General features: G+C 35.4%; 1 protein-coding gene across 9 annotated transcripts in view; it reads right to left on the bottom strand.

The window, feature by feature from the left end:
• Positions 1–22,424, bottom strand: part of ATRNL1 (attractin like 1) — a 466,156-nt gene that overhangs the window by 374,259 nt on the left and 69,473 nt on the right. For all 9 annotated transcript variants that reach the window (XM_064663416.1, XM_064663423.1, XM_064663418.1 and 6 more), the window contains exons 9-12: positions 18,356–18,539; positions 14,229–14,383; positions 3,063–3,147; positions 1,048–1,256 (exon numbers count right to left, since the gene is read on the bottom strand). In XM_064663416.1, the coding sequence (XP_064519486.1) occupies positions 1,048–1,256; positions 3,063–3,147; positions 14,229–14,383; positions 18,356–18,539 (633 nt within the window). The remainder of the gene's footprint in view (positions 1–1,047; positions 1,257–3,062; positions 3,148–14,228; positions 14,384–18,355; positions 18,540–22,424) is intronic.

Here is a 22,424-nt window from a genome sequence, read left to right as displayed (position 1 = left end):
ATTTAATGCCTCAAGACTTTTATTTTTTATATATATATGAAACTCATTACGCTTTAGATCTTTAAATGTTATGAAAATGTACAGAAGTAGTTTTCCAGAGAACTTCACCTGGATAACATTTTTGTTATATCATGCACCTTTTATTTTATGAGTTTGCAACTTTATAGCTAGTCCAGAAACTAACTTAGCAAAAGCTAACAGGAAAATAAACTGTCTTGAAGTATTGATTAATAGCAGTGCTAATAACTCTTCAGTAAGCATTAACATAGACTGCCAGTTTAATTGTATGGCAGTTTGTACATACAGCACACAGCCAAAAGCAATTTTACACTGTGTTGAAAGGAAAGATGCACAGAAAAAGTAGTAGGTTCATGTAGCAGCAATAAATATTCTGTTCGTGTGATGCATAAGAACAACACTTTCACAAGCAATTTATTTATGACAAGCCAAAATGCTTTAGGAATAAGTTGTACAGTTATTCACAACACTAAATTGCTCTTTCAAACAATACAGGATAGAAATTCATATGACAAACTTGAACCTATTCTGACATACTGCAACAAAGGGATTGTTTGTCTCAAGTTTTTTTCCAGCTGAGACTGCACTATATTCTTCTGTACAAATGCTCCTGTTTGATAGACAATCTATTTGAAGCAGCCTTGCTTTCCTTTTCACTTATTGACACATACAGGTATGGGAGTTTCATGTGCCTGTAATGTCAGGGATCACCTGCAGTGACCATTTGTGCTCTGACTGCTGTTATGCTTTCCCTCAGCACCTTAAACTTGTGCTCTATTGCACCTACTTCCCTGTATTTAAAATACAAAAAGATTCCAGAACTGAATGATTTAAAAAAAAAAAAAAAAATCGTCTATAAATCTCTTACACTGGGTATTTCCAGAGAGGAACAGTCTTAACATTCCAGTCACTGGTTCCACGTGGTTACATTTTTTGGGAGTCGTTTGGGGGTTGTCCACCACCACTTCCCACCCCCCACCTCCTACATTACAGTGCAAATCTGACACTAAAAGACTGGAATTCACTTACCTGTTTTCTTAGGACATTTTGCTCTAAGGATATTATTAGCATGTCCAGATTCCCAAGATTCACAGTGTTTTTTATTCCACAGGCATCTTATTCCTGGACGAGCATTTTTACACAGCTCTTCATCTCTGAATGCCTCACAGTTTGGAGGTTTGTACACGAGGATGTCATTCAATAGAACACTTGAAAAACCCCCAAATATATACATGGACCTATTAGGAAAAATCAGTTAAATATAACTGTTACTGTAGACATATCGTATTGATTTATCTGTCTTGATATACAATTTAAAACCCCACATAATATTATAAAAAACTTTCTTCATCTTTCGCTAATAAACACTCTGTCAGTGGTTCCTTTAATTATTAGTTTTTCAATTTATTTCTCCATACAAGTTTAGACTAACAAAAAATTGCTGGAAGCTCACTGTGATGTATGTATTAGGAAGTGGCATACACCAAATTTTTGGAAAGAACAGCAACGAAGAGCTTTGGAGGAAACTCTTCATTTTTGCAGCTCAGTAATGAGAACAGAGCATGAAATACAAGAACATTTTTCTTCACAAAGATTTCAAAGACAGCCAGCAAAAATTGGCAAGATGGATATTTTTTTTGGTAATATTTCTGGTGCAGTAGCTGCTGACAACAAAACCAAGACCTTGAGTCCTTAATCTTCTCATTTAAAATTACAAAAAATCTTGGGTAAAAGATAGTAATAGAAAACCTGTGTATCTCTTGTATCGTATAATCTTATAAAAGAATTAATCATAGAGTTACCGATAGCAGAAATCTGGAAAGTATCTTGCATTGCACTTTTTCGTACATAAAAAGAAAAAAAAGGAATTTTCACCTTGAGTATAATTCATTCAGAGTGACAGTTCTTGAAGTATCAGACATAGCTGAGACGTCATAAAAGGCACAAATCCGAATGAAAAACTATCACTTGCTGAATTCATTAATTCCAAGCAATTTTCTCTTAATGAATAAATCTGTTCATTGATTAATGTCAAGTGCTCTGTGTACAGACTTACAACCTAGTGCTATTTTTGTTAAATGCAGTCACACTCTTATTTGTAGTGTTACTTATTACCTCTGTTATTTCTGACCTATACAATATCCCTAGGCAGAGGATCTGTTAAGTGGCCCACATATACTTAATACTGAGTTTATTAGTGTGATGAATAATGTAGAAGAGGTACAATGATCTAGAGCACTGCAACTATCAGACATTAGGCCAGTTGGCAACCAGCAAAAGTAAAACTGGCACAAGCAAACACTACAGATTCCTTTAAACCTGAACTCTGTTTTCCACAACTTCTCCAGTAAAAAGGAGACATTTGTCCTACAATTTTAACTTTAGGGATTGGGGTAAAAGAAGCAGAGCTCAGCCACCCAATCCAGAAAACTCCAGATCCACTCTACCTGCTTTTCTAGATGATGAAGCTTTACTGTTCTTCTCTACTCAACATGAAATGACATGAAAGAATGCTACATTTCCTAGAGGATAAGCAACATACTTATTATTGTCTAGATGCTGGCAGGCTTTTCCTCCTGCAAGTGGTTAAAAATGATAACTGTATCAGTATCATCCAAATATTGCCTTTTTCCAAACAAATTTTAGTTACATGGTTACTTTATGATTGTAGAAGAACAAGAAATTATAGCATGCTGCAAAGAAAAAAATATTTCTCCCACTACAACTAGGTGAAGGTTATAGTTGGTACCAAATATCAAATTCACTGTAGCTCACAATACTGAGGAAATGCCTCAGTACACTAGAAGGTTAACTTAAAATGCCATTGAACAGATTCCACAGCATGGCAGTTTATGATGATGATTAGCTGGACTGATTACCTAAGACAAGTAAAGACTCTGACAAGCACTACTTTTCCCTTTAATAACTTAGATCAGTTCTATGTCATTGAACCATACTTCAAAAAAGTGTAATTTCTGCTACGGGGATTTTGGTTTTTTCATTCAGAAAAGTGGTGAGGAAGATTTAAAAGACACTTCATTTACCCATTACTGACAACAGCAGTGTGACCAAATCTGTTGACATCTCGATGCAGATTAGGTTTTGGTAAAACCTTCCATTCGTCACAAGCTGAAAGACACAACAAAAACATATGAAAACATATATCAAATAATCTGAAAAGTTTTCAGCAGAATATATGCAAACTATACTTTAAATGCTCAAGAATAAATCGACATGTACTCCTTTTGTTGACTAGGTGCTCCAAGAACCTGTGAGCAACACTGATCTATCCTGACATTTATCAAGGCCACAGGACACTCATGGAAGTGTTGCTTTATTACACAGAGTTCTCTGCCTTCACAGCCAGTTTCAACATCCAAAGCAACAAGCACTGCCATCATTGTTATCAAGCGATCAGTAATAGTGCCCTAATATTTACACACTCTCAAATCAGCCACAGGATTTCAATTCATACACTTTCAAGGAACATCTATGACAGTGAACTTAGTTCTTTTCATAAGCGTTTTAAGACAAACTACCACACCTTCACCTGTGCAACCCAACACATTATTGTCTTACTTTGGATATTTTGGTTTAAGAATGCTAGTATTTACTTTCCTTTCACCACATATTTGAGATGAATGCTGTATTTCCATGTCAAATTAACCATTCAAGCATATTTCTTTTAGTACTGCTGTAGGAACATTTACAAATATGGTTCTGGTGTAGTTTCATTTTCCTTTCCTGACTGGAATATTAGTTCTTTAGAGCAATTAGTTCCTTCTTCATTATTTCCTCCTTGAACTTTACAGACTTCAAAAATTCAAATCCCACAACAATAGAAATAAGGAGCACCTGCAGATTGAAACTTCAAAGAAATATCTTTAAAATGGAGCAAAGAAGTACTTTTCTACAGAGCAAGCAAAACATTTCCAGAATTTGTCATAACAGATTTTGGAGGGTAAACTTTCAGGAAACCTTTCAGATCAGGCAGAGGGTTACAGCTTTTTCATTAAAAAAAAAAAAAAGTCTGCTATACACACAAAGATAGGGATTAAATCCAAAGCTGAAAACAAGTTAAAGGGAGAGAGACCTCTCCAATTTAATCCAAATAAAAGCATGGCTTTACTTATATACAGAGAGACATACTTTATTCTAAACCAGTGGCAAAGCTATCAACTTGGACATGCAGAAAAAAGAATACCTATTTGGTCAGCATACTCTTCCTAATACAGAGAAGTGGATAAGTGGGTAAGTGGATAGAGCACATGCATATAGAAACTGCAGAGTCAGAATTAGTAACACAAAGCAGATTAATACAAAATATTGGTATTTAGCCAATGGATTCTTCATAGGTTTTGGTAAAGAATCAAATAGAATTCATTCCTGTTCATCATCTTCAAACTTGTTTTAAACATCCCTAAGTACCCAAATTTCCAGACTTTACTGGACTGCTCCAAGAAGAAAGTGCCAAACAGTGAATGTAGCATGAATTACAACATTATTTATCAATATTACAGCATTCTGTGTGTTTTGTATGTTGGATTAAGTCTAATAATGATGGTTAACTCTATGGAGCAAAGAATAAAATACTTTCCTCAATAAAATGTTATGCACTCTTAAGGTGTTATACAGATAGTAAGGAGAAGGAAGATACGGTATTCATTGTATTTACCATTGTCTCTGTATGTAACCAAGTACAGTATAAAGCACATGAAAGCACATAGTGCTTTTAATAGAACTAAGCAGATGAAGGAACAATACTATTCATTCCAAACTGATTTGCAGAATTTTTAGTCATTGAAAAGTACAAGGAGAAATACTGGGGTTTTTCTCTCTGTTACTAGGGCTTCTACTTCAAGAACAAGCAGTACCACGTTACATCATTAAAAGACAAAGGTTCATATTCCCCCCCAGTGTAGATTAAATGGTTACCAGATGACACAGAAGTGGCTCTCAGAATGAGCTGCCAGTCACACAAATTTGTTATGTGATGAAACACACCATAGAAAGGCACTAGATTTAAAGCAATCCAGCTGATGCTGGCAGAGAAAAACCCCAACTGAACTTTGCACAGGGTAATGCACTCCAGGGTCCACACTCCAACAGGTCAGGCCTCAACACGTCTCATGTACAACCTACTGTCAATATTGCATTCCTGATATCAGAGAGGACCAAGACATTTCACAGAAAACCTCTCAGTGCTGCAACAGTATACATTTGTTACTAGAAGCTTTCCCACTATCATTTTATGGGGGGGAAACAAAAAACCTAACACATTTCTAATCAACGTTGTCATATCAGTAAAACATGGATTTGTTTTTAAAAATCTAACTAAGACCAAATTTACCAAGATGTGACTGGAGGAAAAATGGGACAAATACAGCATACTAGCTCATCCGGTTAGTCGTGCAAGTCTTTTTATGAATGTTTTTTGCTCCTCAGACACATAGTTGAACACAATATTAAAAACCTGTCTAGTAGTGGAGGGCAGTCTAAAGTTTGAGCTTGCCAGTCATATCTGATTTTGAACAATGTATTACTTAAACACTAGGGCAGAACTGGTGTAGAATCAAGTTAACAAAGTTCCATTCAATTCATGTCTGAATTAAGTTAATAAAGCAGTTCTGAAAATCATAAAAGATGAGCACCCAACTATCTCAAATTTAATTTTTTATAGAGAAAAATCTAACAGAGCTGCATATCTACAAGCTGTTTCAAAGGTGATTGCTCTCCCATTTCTTCATCTGATTTATTAAGTGCATTAAGGACATCTTAATTATTTTCAATAACTAAAGAAACTATGAGAATAACCCTGAAAATCTTGACAACTCACTTCCAAATCTACAATATTTTCTAAAGAATAAGAGAAAATCAGGGAACTGAAAAAGTCCCCTTGCAGGAAAAACCATAGAAACTCAGCTGAAAAACTGTAGGCATTAAAAAGAAGCTTATTTACAACTCCTCTTCATCCCCCACCCCACAATGCCCAATTCTGCACTCAAGCCTGAACAGAAGCACCATGGCCATCTCAAAGTGATACTCTCACAGCACACTTTAAATAATTGAAAGGGTTCATACTTCCAAAACACGATAAAAGGAAAAAGACTTTCTTTATATAGTATAGTAGTAGTTAGAGTAATGATCCAAGATGTAGGAGAAAAAGGTTCATTTCCTACCTGGTGAGATTTAAACCTAAAGTTTTCATCTCTGAGCAAAAGTACCCTCACTGTTCTAGTGAGGTAACTTTTCACTACGCCAAGTTAATGCTGTTCCACTGAACAGATAAAAAAAACATAGAAAAAATTAATATTGCTAGAAATAGGAAGTTGTTACGTCTCTAAAAAAGTGGCAACCAGTGTTCCATGCTTTACCTCTAAAATCAAATTGGTATTTCTGCACTGGTAGCCTGATTTAGTGACAAACTCTTACTACACTTGGAGATAAGTTTTAAGGGAAGGTATATGAAATTACCTACTTTATGTTTACATTATCAAATAATTTCTCAATTACAAACAATTTAAATAGATTTGAAATCCCGATGTATTTATTCTGCTTAATCACAGTCTGTAACACTGGCAGTGCAGCCTCATGTTCTACATAGAATCCAGTGGCAGTTTATGCTTCTATTTTCTCTTCGTGTATTTCCAATAATTACTCAGTCAGTTTTTCTCTGGTAAAAGAAGTAATATTGGCTCACAAAGTATGGACACCATTATACTTCTGTCTAGTTCTTTTTCGTGACTCTAGACAACTAAAGACTAAACACAAACAACTAAAAACATCATGAAAGTTAGTTACTAACAAAAAAGTTACTTTCTGATTCTTTCCACACTGCATAAATATTTTTCTTTAATAAGATAATAAAAATCTCCTTGCTCTTAGGAAAACACGAAGACAAGTATGTTCAGAACAGCATGAACTGAATTTAAACTATAGAACTAACATCTACAGCAGCATCTACACACAGAACAGTGACTCCCTAAGCAATATAAAGAAACCAACAACCTTAAGCTTTACTATTAAATGGAGCAATTAGTGCATTACATTATTATGGCTTTGCTCTTCTAATAGCACAGCGATATGGAGGTAATTGCTATTACAGACTGCACCAGAACTACATTTATGACTTAAGTGCTCAGGAACACATAAAACTTAATCTTTCACAGCGGCTGCTTTACATTTTCTTTGTGATGGCACATTGATAATCCATTTGTAACTTCAGAAGGAGGGAGAATTGCAAAAATAAATGGGTTTACATTGGAAAAAAATAAATTTACAGACATTTAAACTTGCTCATTTTGTCGATGACAAAGACTAGAAGTGAAACAACCTCTTTTACAAGCAAACAATTTATGAATAAACAATTCATTCTATTACAAAATACAAGCAATAGGTTTGATTACAAGTGGAACTAAAGTCAATCTCCTGAGATAATTTTGATTTTTTTTTTTTCCAAAAAAGGAAATGCTTTTAAGCTTTGTTTGAATACCCTGGAATAAACTTAATATTTCACATGTAATATTGTCTTTCATAAGCAATTGAATTTGCATATTACAAAAGAAACATTGTGGAGTGTATTATTGGTGTAAATATATGTGTTATTGCACTTCTGCCATAGATACAAACAATGCTGAAATACAGCAACCAGAGAACAGCTGCCATAGAAACAGCTGCCATGTTGCAATGACTTCAGTTTTTGGCTTTTATAGAGATTCCCTGTCAGTATTTCTCTATACATTTCTAGGGTATCCAGATACCTTAGCATTGGAATATGTGGAACAAAAGGACAGACTAAATACTTCATAAACTGAAACTTAAGGAACTTAGGCGTAGAGATATATGCTTACAAACAGTATCATTTGGCCAGGAATTAAAATAAATATCCTTAATCTTTAAAAAAAGCATCTATTTAATTATACATACATATTTTAATACTAGTTTCAATAGTTAGAATCCGTTTTAAACTCTGATTCTGTCTGTCTAATAATCTACTTTTATTTGCAAATACTCATAAAATATAATCTAAATTACTTTTCTAAGCCCTGATTGAAATAGAAATGCAAGTTTTAAGCACATGGTGGCTCCTGTATAACAGTTCTACATTTAAAAAAAAAAAAAAAAACAACCAAAGAAACTAATACTTCACATACCTATCCCTAAAGGTTTAGAGTACAGCTCCAAAATTTTTATCTGAAGATGGCATAAAACAAGTTCTTCAACATGCACATAAGTAACATTTGTGTATGCATACATATTTATATGTATGTAACATATTTATATAAATATATAGTGTGGTGGTGGTGGATTTCACGGGAGGTTTAATTATTTTCAAGTATTACTTCAACAGGATCCCCGGGGCGAAAATTGAGCTGTTGTTCAGAAAATTAAAACCCACAGAGGACAGAGCCTTCCAACTACCCATCTACACATTTAGAGAGAGAAAAGCTTTCCAATAATGCTAATGTCCTACAAATTATAAATCAGATTTATACAATACATTTATCAGCACTGCAGCATTAATTATAGGGCAGGATAAGGAAGAAAGACACATGATATGGTTTCTCAACCTTTCCACCAGATACAAAGTCCTGTGCAGGGCTAAGAGTTGAACTTGATGATCCTTCTACGGCCCTCCCAACTCAGCACATTCTGTGATTCTGTGAAAGATTGAGGACAAAAGTGAATAAATAAAGCTGCAATGCTGAACCCCTCCCTTCTTCCCAAGACTAGAGGAGAGAACAGATGATGATAGGATTCTTTCTCCAAATCTGGTTACAAGACATAAGCTGGTTCCAGAAAGTTGGTTGTTAGCATAGTCCAGAAGATGAAGTGTGACTGAATAATCATAGCGTTACTTCTGCTATTTTTCAGGACATTATCAGAGACTTTTGTCTGGGAGGGCTTACTATGACTGCTGCAATACCAAAAGGCCAATAGCAGCAAGAAGAATCCATAATAGTCTTTAATTCATTTCAGTTACACTGGAAGCCATATGAGAGATGATCCAGGTTCTATTTTTGCCCAAATTCATGTAAATGTATGTATAAAGCATTCTCAAATTTTCCTAACTTGCATCAAATAATCCTTTCTTGTGATTAAAGAATGAGATGCCTTCATGAAGTGATTTCACCTTATTTACATGTCTTTTAAAAAAACTAAGAACTACTTTGTTTATTTCACTACCCTAAACCTTTCACAGAATTCAGCCCAGTTATTCATTAGACCAATTTCTGCAAAACAATAGCACTTTGTAGCAGGAGTTGGACTAGAACTTTGTATTGTAGACAGACAAGCATGGTATCTCTCCAAAGTGTTTCCTATTCCTTATACAATGAATAGAATTAAATTAACCAAGTATTCAGAAAAAACTCCCCAGCACACGGGTCTAGTTGAACCACTCTGCCACTACATAGGCAGAAAACACAGTGGTGAACTTGAGGCCAACAGTAACGGGAAAAAAAAAAAAACCAACCAACCAAAAAAACCCCGAAAAACAGACTTAACTTTGTACCAAATAGAAAAGATAAGCAAAACATCAATTCTGACACTTCACACTTCCTGTCTAGTCCTATGTAGTCCTGTATGTTTATTTAAACTAACCTCTGTGGGACCTAAGCACTTAACAGAATTTGAAGTCAGTGCTGAGCGTCTACTCTTCTACTTTACCAAATCTCAGTCTCCCAAATGTATGCATTTTTTATATATTACCAAGCAGTGCTGAGGAGTTGGGAGAACGCAGGGTACCAGTCATAATATATAGTTTCTCAATTACACAGCAAAGACTAAAGAAAAAGATATCATAGTATTTTGAAAGAATAAATCCCTATTATTAATTACAAGTATGCAGCCAGATTTCCAGACATGCACATCCCAGTGGGTATTAACTGTCATTACTATGTATGATGACTATACACAAACTGTCCCTTGCATGTGTAACTTCCTGAGTCCCAAAGAGCTATCACAGAGCACAGACTTTCACAAGCAGTGCAGATATAATTTTTCTATACACACCTACGGTAATTCCTTTTCTAAATGAGGAAACTGCTGTCAAAATGCTATCATGGAAGAAGTGAATAAACATCCTGGACTGAGCACTGATGCCGCCTCTGTAACGGGCAGGATCTCAGCAGCTGAGGCCCTTAAGCTGCTTTTTTAATGCACCGAATGTGTAACTATGGCTCTCTGGTGAACAATAGTTCGCTGGATAAAGAAAAGCCAAAACTTACATCAGTTAGAAACCAAAGGTCAACCACAGCATTCGAGACTGGTCCCAGTGGCAGCCCTGTCCTCATTACCAAGGTTGCTCTGATTTCAGAATAATGTAAGCAATAACAGCACAGCTGGAAAATACCTCACACCTCTACAAGAATCACCATTTGTGAATCTTTCAGGAGCTGCCAGAGCAACTGGGGGGAAATTGTGGTGGCTAAATATCATAGGAGGACAAAAGCATACCAAAGGCAGATTTCTAAAGCTCAGTTACACAGCAGTCTTCTTATCATATTTTAACTGATATTTAAGTAACTATATCAAACAATATTAGATGAAGAAAATCGTAATAGTTTTTATAACATCTCCACATCTCTGAGTCTTCAGCTTTAACAAATATGCTGTAAGGATTTCTAATGACTGAATTGAGCTCTTGGCTCATGACACACTTAAATGTCAAAAACTTACATGTATAGACATGTATAGATCAGAACTTAGAGAGCAATGACTGATCCAGAAAAGGGGGGGGAAAAAAGGCAAATCTTTTCTAAGCTTGGTAAAATTAATTGCTCTCTGAGAGATACTTATCTCCCTCCCTTGACTAGAGGAGGAGTGGATTACCAAATTGCATTAGCAACAAACAATTTAGAAAGCTTAACTTAACTGAGATGAAGCTACTCAAAGTTATTTCACATTAATATGAAAAACAATGTTTTCATGGATAATAAAAAGCTGAAGCAATCTATCCATAACACTATGTCATATAGTAAGAGAGATAATCAAATGTACTCTATAGCCCAATTTGAACATAAATAGTCCAGACTCTATCTCCAGGATTCAGCTGGTTTCTAGACAGCACCCATTTTTTTACTAGACAGGGCATAAACACACCATCACTTGTAAGGTATCTAGGAAACGTGATGCTGATAGCATCATATATTTTTTCTTCCAAGTATTGTTCAAAAACTCAAGATACAAAATAAATAAAATTCTGAAATCTACCCATTACATAATTATTTAATTCTTAGTAAAATATTAAATGTTTTTTGAAAAAGTGTGTCTGTGAAATTGTGTTTTTAATTCGGTGAAATGAATAATACAGAAGATTAAGTTGGAATCAAATCAATCTTCATAGATTTCATTTTTTCAAGAGTAATTACTACATCCAAAGAGTAATTACTACAGTCATTTCTTTTGTACTTCATCAGTTTGATAACACATAGAGAGTGTGACTTGCAAGAAAGTACAAATACCATATTAAAACAGCATGATGGACTGGACAAATCAAAATATTGTTCCACTTAAAAACAAAGAGCAAAACACCAGCATAAAACACTTTCATAAAGGAGGATAAAAAAGTAGTGATATGTGAAAGTCAGGAAGTTACACTCAGATTCTGAGACTCACACTCTTGATTTGCAAGTGCACATTCTACAAATAAATGTAGACAAATAAGTAATATTATCCTCCAAAATGAGGAGGGAGCTCTGTTTCATTAAAAATTAAAACCAAATGTAAACTGAAGTGACAACAAAATCAATAGCTCACATCATCAGATGCCTACCAGAAGCTATGGAATACATAATACAGGGATAGGGTAAAAAAATTCAACTGTTCTGCAAAGGTTTTATTCACACACTCGATGAAACCTGCAGCAAATAACCCATATATGTTCCATGTACTTAATTTCCTCATTATTTTTGTATTAAAGCAAACACATTGCATTGATATCTATACGGAATGCAATAAAGAGCCATTAACTAGCCCTATAAAAAGGATCATGTCTCAGCCTCTTCTACCACTGTAGGCAGCTGATAAATGCCTGCCAAAAATAGATACAGGCAATATCCACAGGCTATTCTCACCAGGATCATGCACGAGTCCATTTCCCAGACTGCTCCAATTCCCATTTTTTAGATCCCAGGACAAGTGATTGTGCTTTTTGGCCCAAACATGAGTTGTATGTTTGTATTTAAAGCCTATGCATAAATATGGATGTGAAAATCAGGGAAGGGGAAAAACTACTTGTGGTAAAAACAGCAGTGGCAACAAACAAGATAAGAAACAGACTATGGATTCATTAAATTCCCTTAGATTTATAGCCTTCACAATCCTATAGGGAGGCTTTTCCATAAGTGCACAACTCAAATGGTTGGAACCATTCTACAGACTGAAAGTTGACACCCATCTTGTCTTATCTTAAACAGTTTTCCTCCAAACTGTATTCTTATCATATATTTATAAACAACAATCTTTTCTGCTCTCAGCCACTCTCTTGAGATATTAAATATACCACATCCTTTTATTATCTCCAAAAGTCTCCTCAGGCTTCAGTCAGCCTTAATACCACTTGCCATGCAGAGTCTTCTTTGAGTTTCTCTTCCTGAAGTGTGTGTTGCCAAAATACTACAAAAATATCCAGGGCTTCGAGAATGACACCAATGTTTCTTCCTTCTTTTCATTAGGACTGTATAAGCCATTTCTACATCCACACGTCACTCCTGACTCACACACAAACCACTGTCATTTCCTTCAATTTGAAGGAGAAAATTCCTATCATTTCCTAAGTGTAGAACCTGCACCTTGTTCCGTTAAACATTATCTCATGACAACTGTCATTCCCAATCATCTCATTCCCCCTGAATGACAGTCCAGTCTCTTCCCCACCTGTTATTGGCAAAGTTTTGTGGTGTTCTTTTGTTACTCCTCACTTCTACTTTTGAATTTGGGTAACTGGGAAAGATTTTTGTATTTTGACACTCGCACTGCATACTAGCAGGCTCTGGTGCTTCAGAAGTAAACCTTTTTTAGCACCATCGCACTAAGTCTGCCTTCTATCCCACGAAATCAAGCACAAAGAGCTGGGACATTTTCACTGCACTGTTGTCTATCAAAACACAGTTTATCCATAACATGATGCAGAAGTATTCCATCTCCTTTTATTGCCAGGATTCATTTAATGTAGTTATTCAATTAATCTAAATGAGAGATCTATATCCCCCGGGATTTTCCTCCCACTCAGCAAGACTGCTCATGCTAGACTGTGGGTAGGGTATTTCTCCATGTGAAACAGGCAAATACTGATGCAGTTATTCTGATCAAACCATTCATGTAGTCTCAAAGACAGGAAACTTTTAATATATACTCTGATGGGAAATGCTTAGGAAGAGGCAGGAAGGGGTGGGGGGGGGGGCAACTTGTCAGAAGAAGATATCCAGCAAAACTCCACACAACTCAGCTATCACGGCCCCAACCTGTGTGTATTAATCTGCCACAATCCATCTCCCAAGAGGCTGTTTCTCGACACTCTGCTTCCGTGGTGTGAACTTCCTGTGTTTCCAAATTGCTTTTCAGCTTGTGGCAGCTCTCCCTTTCGCAGTTGCCTGAGCATCACCATTTGACTACCCCAATCTTTCAGAGCTCCAACTACCTTGGCTTCTCCACTCCCTGATTTTCGATTCAGACTCATTGTGGAGGCAGTGTATTTTCCAAAGCATCATCAACTCCAGACCTTTTTAGGAACCTCAAGTGTTACTTGTGGGGAAATGTTTTGGTTTTGGGGGGGGGGGGGGGGGAAATGGTCGATTTTTGTTTGTTTGTTTGAGGGTTGTTTTTAGTTATGTTTAATTCCAGCAACACGTTTTATTAGTCCTATGTAGATATTATCTATGAAAAATATGTAAACACTCAGAGATAATAACGCTAGGGTCTGTGTTCAACTCACTTTTGTAATACCAAAATGCACCAACCCTTGTAATTCATTTAGCAATATATTTGCTATTCATAATATAAAATAGTATCAGGCACATATTTTAAAATTGATCATTTTAGCTACTATGCTTTGCCCCACAAACCAAAAACTTTAGACAATTATGGAACAAAAGCCTGTCTAATTTATAAGTAACTTGAAGGTGTTTGAGATCAAAAATTCATATTATCTGGACTTGAAAGAAACTTTGTGGTATTTAGAACTCAAATGAGAAGAATACAATACATACCTATATCATATGCAAGAAAGTCAGCAGAAAAACACTTTGCACCATTGCTCAGTGAAGTATCATTATGAGTGTTTCCACCGAAAATGAGCATAGCTCCATTGATTAAGACAGCTGAATGAAGGTATCTTGCAAAACCACTCTCTTTCAAAATAGTCCTACAAAATATAAGAACAAATTAATACATATTAACATGTGAAAAATTGTACATGAACATCAAGAAAATTTATAGATAAAAAAATACAAAACACAAGGGAAATACTGAACTAAAGCTATTGTTCAGTAAACATGATGAAATTTATTCATACTGTTTCTAGGATTGTGAATATTCTCATGGTACAACAAATATATTTATCATTCATTTAAAATGTCCTGCTTTTTTAATTAAAAAACAGGTTTTTGAATAATGTGTCTGAAATAAATTTTATCATGTTTACATTCTTCAGACATGATTAATGATATGCTAAACTTTAGTAAAAAGTGAATGAAAACTCATTCGTATTATTAATTCCTACTTGTATATACCCTTAGTCATGTTGTTCTTTTGCCCAAGAACTGCAATAAAGAATTCTTTAAAAGGCTAAAGGAATCTTTAGACTATCCTAAGCATAGTAAAAGGATAATTTTTTTTTTTTTTAATTATTTGAACACTCAGACCTGGAAAAGAAATGGTAGAAGTCATTCTAGGTATGATAAAAAACACTTGCACTGCTTCACAAACTTATTCAGGGTGGTAAACTCAAACATACAAAATTTCTGCACTGAAAAAAAAGTAGTCCACACACATTGAGCCTTTGATGTCTCTTCATTCACTTTAGCCTGCGTCTGTGTGGTCTGCTTTGTGCCACAGCAATAACATGGTCCCAACAGTAGCCAAGAGCTATCAATGCTACAGTTTAAAAGTGGCAGATGTGGGGTTAGTAGAAAGAACAGAACATAAACTTGATTCAATCACAGCAAATAAATCTTACCAAGGAAGAAAGTAACCATTTGTGGGTTTTGCCAGTTAAGAAAACCAGCTGCAGACATGTTTGTGAAGAACTGATTAGATCACCAGTAAAAAATATTTCTTACATTCTCCTAATAACGTTTCACTTGTCTCAATAATCTAAGATTTCAAGTTTAGACTCTCACTTTCATTTATGCTACTGCACACTGCTCACATCTACAATTAAACTGTTTTGTCATTTGTTTCCTGTAACAAACTGACTCAACACTCTTTCCTTCTGATTAAATAATGCTGTCCTCTTGAATCACATCCATAATATTTTTTCAATATTTTTACATCATCATCATGTTTAGGAGAGAGTGTTTAAAGTACATCCCATTGTTTTGATATAATACATAAATCGATCAATAAACTTGAAATATTTTTAAGTAATAAAAGATTGTATGTTTGAACAAGTTGAAAAGAAGGCACTAAACCTAAATTCTCATATTGTTATTTAAATAAATTCCCCCCCCAGCTCTGGAAAGTAACATCAAAAGAAATGTCAAAGACTAAATGAAAATAAATGAGCTTTCTTATTGTTTAAAAACGTGACAATTCCTTCAAGCCACTAGCATATCCACCCATGTGCTTCTGGTTTTAGTCCTTCTTATTTTTGTTCTACTGAACAACTTGCATCTTTCTTGTGTATCTCTGATTAACATACTTTGAAAACAGAGTACCCCATAAGTGTGTTTTTCTAACCAGGAATTAGCTTGATAGAGAATACTTATGGTACCTACCCAAATATGTGATATTTGGGTTCTACTCATCAGTTAGCAACATAGAATATTTGGAATTACAAGGAAATAGAACAAGATATTATTTTTAAGTTATTTTCTACTGGTAATGGAGGAATACTGCTGCTACAACTTGAAAGAATTATAATATACTAAGAACATGTTACCTTATCCATTCAGATTAAGAATTCCTTTCTGTCTTGTGCTTTACCAGTTTTTTACAAGCCCTATTGACTAATTTACACTAATTGCTATACACTAGGCTCTGCCTTGATTATCCTGCCTTGCAGCTGTCTGCAAATAGTTGTTTTGATCACTAAAGGCCTAAAGAGACATAGACTGTTCTGGGGAAAACTGAAGACTCTCCTCCCTGCACTGCATATATCACCAATCTCCATAGGATTTTTTGAGGGCTACTCACTTTTCTATGTGTGACCCAACTACATTGCCCCAGTCCTGGTCCCTACATTGCATAAGGTGTGTGTGGGGCAGGATGTCTCCTAATTTTTGCATATTGTTTGCTAAGTTTCATCCCTCTTGGTAACAGCAACTTTTCCTCCAGAATCAGCAGAACTGGAAGTTTGTTAATTTGGCCATGATTTTCACTATTCATTAGCATCACTAATGAAGGCAATCTTGAGAACTCTCCAACACCTATCAGCCTCATGCAAATTCTGCGAGGTCTCAGCAGGCTGAGTTCATTATTTATGCACATCTACGTGTATCTGCAAACATCAGTCCACATTAACTGTGCCAGTGCCAAGCGTTGCACACACCAGCATGATTCCATAATGGTAATGGAAACACCCAGGAGCCAGCAGGTGCTTCCACTGTTTCAGGCCATTATCTAAGTCCACGTTGTCCCCCAATTGCCAGCTGCAGCAGCAGGCAAGTAATGCAAAGCAATGAAGGTATTAGAAACACTGTAATTCCCCATCATGTATTAGAAACACAATTCACACTCGGAATTAAAATATTGCCACCTCGCATTCCAAGAAACATAAAGCTTGTTTAATTGATATTAAGAAATGGAAACCTATGTGCCACTGAATAAAACAAGAAAACAGCTCTGTATAAAAAAACTTAGTGAAGCAAATGAACCTCTGCCAGAGAACAGAATGAGTGCAAGAGAAAAACAGTGAGGACAAGCAAATGCAAGTTTGAGAAATTCCATGTATATGGACACGAGAATGCCTTAGTTCCAACTCTTCTCATTCTGCACCTCCCCAGTGGCACATTCAGTCTCAGTTACCTCTCTGAGGGCTTTGAATACTGATTATAAGATGTCACAGATACAGTAAACAAAGGCTTAAAGACTTTATTACTATGTATTATTATCCCATCCTTGAGTCAGTTTTCCATCCCATAGTACAATTCACTTCCAGTGTAATGCTCATGAAACTAATAAAAGACTTAAGTTCTCTACAAGCTGCAGAGAATGCCACATTAGGACAGAGTAGATCGAAACATTCGTTATTAGTTCTTATATGAATAATGCATAAAAATATTCCAATTATTATTATTATATTGTTGAACAGACCATCAAAGGATACAATATGACTTTGTTCCAAAAATAGAGTATAAGAAAGCATTAAAATTCCAGTGATTTAAAAATACATTAAAAGGCACAAAAAATTCTTGTAATAATGTTTCCATGTGCCATGAGTTAATGATATTCAAAATCAAGAGCCTCAGTGAAATCAAACCCACATGTTTCCAACATCTGAGAGCAAGCCTTGTGTGCTTAAAGTTAAGCCATTAGTGCTCAACACAAATATTAAATCGCAAGGAAAAAAATGTTCTGAGAAACCGCTCTTGATCTCAAATGCCCTCTAGGGTAAGAAAAAACATTTAAGGTCCCTTTCTATACAAAACATATAAGCAGCCTTCATAAGTTACAATAAACTTGAGGGACAAGGAACTGATAAAAATAGAAGCATCAAGAACATTAATAACTAATACAATACTGGAAGTTTTCTCTCTTATTTCTGGTAGTTTTGTGAAAAATAACCTTCCACACTTCTTAAGGTTTTCCATTGACTTCTATAACAGCCGTACATTAGCAATTTATTCATACCATAAGAAAACAGTACTCGTGTAGTGTTTCTGCTTAGTGGTTATGTCTGGATAGGAGAACCTTTTCTCACTTTGTAGAACATGCACAAAGCTTCCTCCCTGCCATTCTTTCGATGTATCGCTCCATTAATCCATTGACTAAAGTCTAGTCCCTTACCACAATTCTTCCACTTTGTTGCAGAGTATGTGTTGTTCTGCAACACGCAAAGGATATGGAGGCACCTACATGACTTTACTAGAACCTTACCCTACCCTACTCTCTATGACTGTGTTTCCTCTTTCAGTAACCTATAACTTAAGTTTCCTATATTATAAATCCAACTTACCATGTCCGCGTATTAACTTCATATCTGTAAAGGTCATCCACCAATCCATATTTATTGCCAGGTAATGCTTTGTATCCACCATGGACATAAATAGATTTAGTCAGTTCATCATAGACACTTGTATGGCCGTATCCACCTTGCACAATTGCACCTTTTGTTTCTGGTACAAGCCAAGAATTAGACCCTGAAACAGATAGACAAAAAACACAGGTTTAAGGTTTACTACTGCTAACACACAATACTGGGAGTTTTAAGTATATAAAGTCATTCCCACTATAATTCTAAAATACAGTCATAACTAGGGACTTGTTTTAAGAAGTAATTTTATACCAATGTATCAAAATATCTGCAATTGGATAATGCTGTTAATGACTATTATCTGCTATTCTTAATTAAACCACAAATACATTTGTTACAGCTGCCAGGCAGTATCTCATACTCTCTCACGTGCGACTTCAGCATTCACACAAAACAAACAAAAAGCCTGAACTTTTCTGAAAATATGAAATTAGGAGTTATGATTAATTCTCACCAGAGATGGCTGATGAGAATTCAGTGCTCCAGCTACTTCAGATGCATTCGGAACACCTGTGCTCAGTCATGGGGAATCTGGAGAAGCCTGACAGGCACTGAACTGCTGTGAGCCATGAGAAGCACGTAACATAAGGTAGCTCCAAGTATGCATGGGGGTAGGCAAACAATTTGGTAGTAACTACAAAGTTATTGAGCTAAAATCCAGTTCCCAAATACTGTTTCTTAGTTATTTAACTGCAAATATATCTATTCAGTTGCCGATAACTCACAGAATAATCTGATAGCAGCTCATTAAACTGACATTTAAATCCACATTTTACATTACATCTCTAATAACTGCAAAGAGACACCAGATAAACCCATACACGATAGCTATTATGACTGAAGAATAAAACACAATTGGAAAATATTTTACCCTAGCAAAAAAAAGACAGAGATGTTAAGTGAGTTCTTGCTGCCTGCAGCCCAGAAATGTCCTTTTTCCCCCCCTTCATCTTCCCAGATGACAACATAAGTCACAAAAACAGCAAGCCAGGAAGTATTTCCTGTAGAAGGCAGCCTATACAGAAGAGTCTATGATGATTAGGAGCAAGTTCCATGGAAGAAATAATTCACTTACAGCCTTTTAAGATTATGTCAGAAGAACAGCAAGTATGGACAAGGACATCCAAAATTGAGCAGTCTCCTAACTCTTAGCCTATAGTGGCCAGCATTATAAAGTTATTTATCCAAGGCTAGCACACAACACCATACACCTTGCTGCATCTGAAAGTTAGTTTTCCATTTCAATTTCTATCTGATATTATGTAGGTAGCTTACATTAACTCTTTTTCCTCTGGATTCTTCTGTTCAGTGAAGAGACTCATGTTTTTCAGTTATTACTGATGCTACTGTCCTTTCATTAAATGATTTCCAGGCGCTGCCTCTATAAGTTACATTTTTTTCAGTAACAAGTGCTAATAGAAAGTTATAAATTATAGATTATATGGAAGAATTGTGCTGATTTTTGTGTGTATGAATGCTGATGTTTGTGTAATACACTATTTATATCTGACACAGTATATTTATGTGTAGTGTAATGTAACTAGTATTTTATTCCAATCTCTGAACTGGATATTATCAATCTATTAAGAAGCGCAACTCTGAACACAAATATTAAATTGGTACCAATAAGACTGTATTTTACAAACATATTACTTTGATAACAAAGAAATTTATTTGATACAATTTATGTAAGAGGGTTGGTGAGGAGTCAACCTGCAGATACACCATCTATTACCAACACCATCTCAATGTATTTATTTAAATAATGATCAGTCCTAAAGATTGGCATATATGCTTTTCAGGAAAAAGAACTATTTCCCCACATAAATTTACACAATGATGTTGATAATATGCATAATAAAATATTTTGCATTTATATCTGACTGTTTTGTACATTTATGTAGCATTATAGTTTATGTAGTAATGGTCAGGCTTGATGATATTAGAGGTCTTTTCCATCCTAAATGAGTCTATGTAGCATTTAGAACACTACGACAGTAATATTCACATTGCATAACTTTATATGACTTGCACAGAAATATGAAGAGCTGTTCCTTCTCGCAAAATAAAAACTACCTAAGTTTGAGAGAAGAGGTTCAGCATCATCTCTCTGAAATAAAAGTTAAAACCAGTATTACAGTTTCTCCCTCAATTTCCCATTCTAAAATTTAGTTGAGTTGCCTGAATTTCAAATGCTGAAATGTATACCTACAGTTTTGATCTTTCACACTTCTTCAGCATCTTGAAAATTGGATCATTCAGACAAAAATACACTTCTGTCTCTATTTAAAGACATTACTATGCATAGGATCTCTTTTTTTATGAAACTTATTGATATGAATCTTCACCTTATTTTCTAAACAAAAGTTCAGTTTTTATTGAAAGCATTTACATAGCCCTTATCACACTCAAAGACATCCCACTCTTTCTATCACTATACCATAAGAAGTACTTGATTGATCAAATCAGTCATGTGAAACTGCGATTTCAACAGTTTAAAAAGTCAAGCACAGACAGACCTCCATGAATGAATAAGCCAGAAATAAGGAAAGAGGAGACCACATAGGACTCCATTATTTTTTTCTTTCCAGATTTAAATTTTAAGTCTAAGAGTGTAAAAATAAGGTCAAATCAATTTTGAAAATAATCATAAAAATAATACGGGTATGCAGAAGTACCACATAATAGAATACAAGCCTCTCCTTTTCATTTGTAATTTGACATTTTTCATCAATATCTGAGCAATTTTCCAGAGAATTCTACCACATAAAGTTTCTATTTAAGTGCTTAGGAAAACCACTATGATAACTTCAGATAATTAGATCTCAGATATCAAACCACTAGACAAGAGTTACAGGCTACAATACTCTGGTCACTTTGTCCAACAGAATCCCAAACTTCAAGTCCAGCTTTAACATGACCCTTTCCAGAAGACTGACCAACTGACAGAAAAAGAGAAAACAGGCATCTACAAAAACATGTAAACAGAAAAAGGAAGTGCAGCTCTGAGAGAGAAGGTAAACTCATTGATTGAATGAACTGAAGCTGCGGGCAAGACACTGTTCCAAAATTCTGACAGACACAGAAAGTGAAACTCCTGGCCCAGTAGCAAACATTCTTAACAAAGCTGGTTAGATATTGCCAAAGAATGGCAATCATAGTGCTGACAGTGAAGACTAGAGGGAGGAGAGGCAAGATCTAAACTACTACAGACCTTCATCTCACCTCGATAATACACAAAGGTTTAGAACAAAGGGTTTGATTTTGTTATGCTTTTTAAAAGGATAAATAAAAAATGTTGAAATAGTGGGAAACTGTTTCACTGGACAACATAAATGTGCCAAACCATTTACACCACCTTTAGCTAAAAAAATTACCAAGAGAAGGAAGGGTAGGTGTTCTCTGTATCTGGGATTTGGCCACTGAACAACAAACAGCAATGAACTACGTTGGGAGGTGCTGAGACTTAGCACCAGGCAGACTTCTTGAGGAACAGAATTGGTGCACTGCATGACACTGACAGAAATTTAAGGAGCACTAACTGCATAAATTTAGACTCTATTGATACACAGAAGTAGCAGAAAAACATGCAGAATGAACTGTAAGATCTTGGCTACCAGAAAAAGAAGGATCAAAATTCCACAATATCTTAAAAGTATTACACACTGGGATTAGCCACATGAACTTCTATAAATTGGAAGCTCATCAACTGATAATGACCAACAAGAATAAGTAGGAGCACTGCTTCGTCAGAGAAAGTCTATGAGCCAGTAATGACTTTCTCAAGGATGCAGTACAAATGTCATTTTACTATATACCAACTAAGGTATTCCTAATAATGTAGAATTAGGCACTAGACAAATCTCACCTAGAATATCTCACAGGTTTTTCTAATCATCCATGTTCAAGAGAGATGAACTCCTTGTGAAAAAGGTAGAGAGAACTACTAGAATGACAGTGGAATAGATGAGGTTGCCTTAATTAGACTTGC

The sequence above is a fragment of the Pseudopipra pipra genome, chromosome 8, assembly GCF_036250125.1.
Source record: "Pseudopipra pipra isolate bDixPip1 chromosome 8, bDixPip1.hap1, whole genome shotgun sequence".
Lineage (NCBI taxonomy): Eukaryota > Metazoa > Chordata > Aves > Passeriformes > Pipridae > Pseudopipra > Pseudopipra pipra.
The sequence above is the reverse complement of the archived record's forward strand: the minus strand, read 5'-3'. Positions and strand labels throughout refer to the sequence as shown.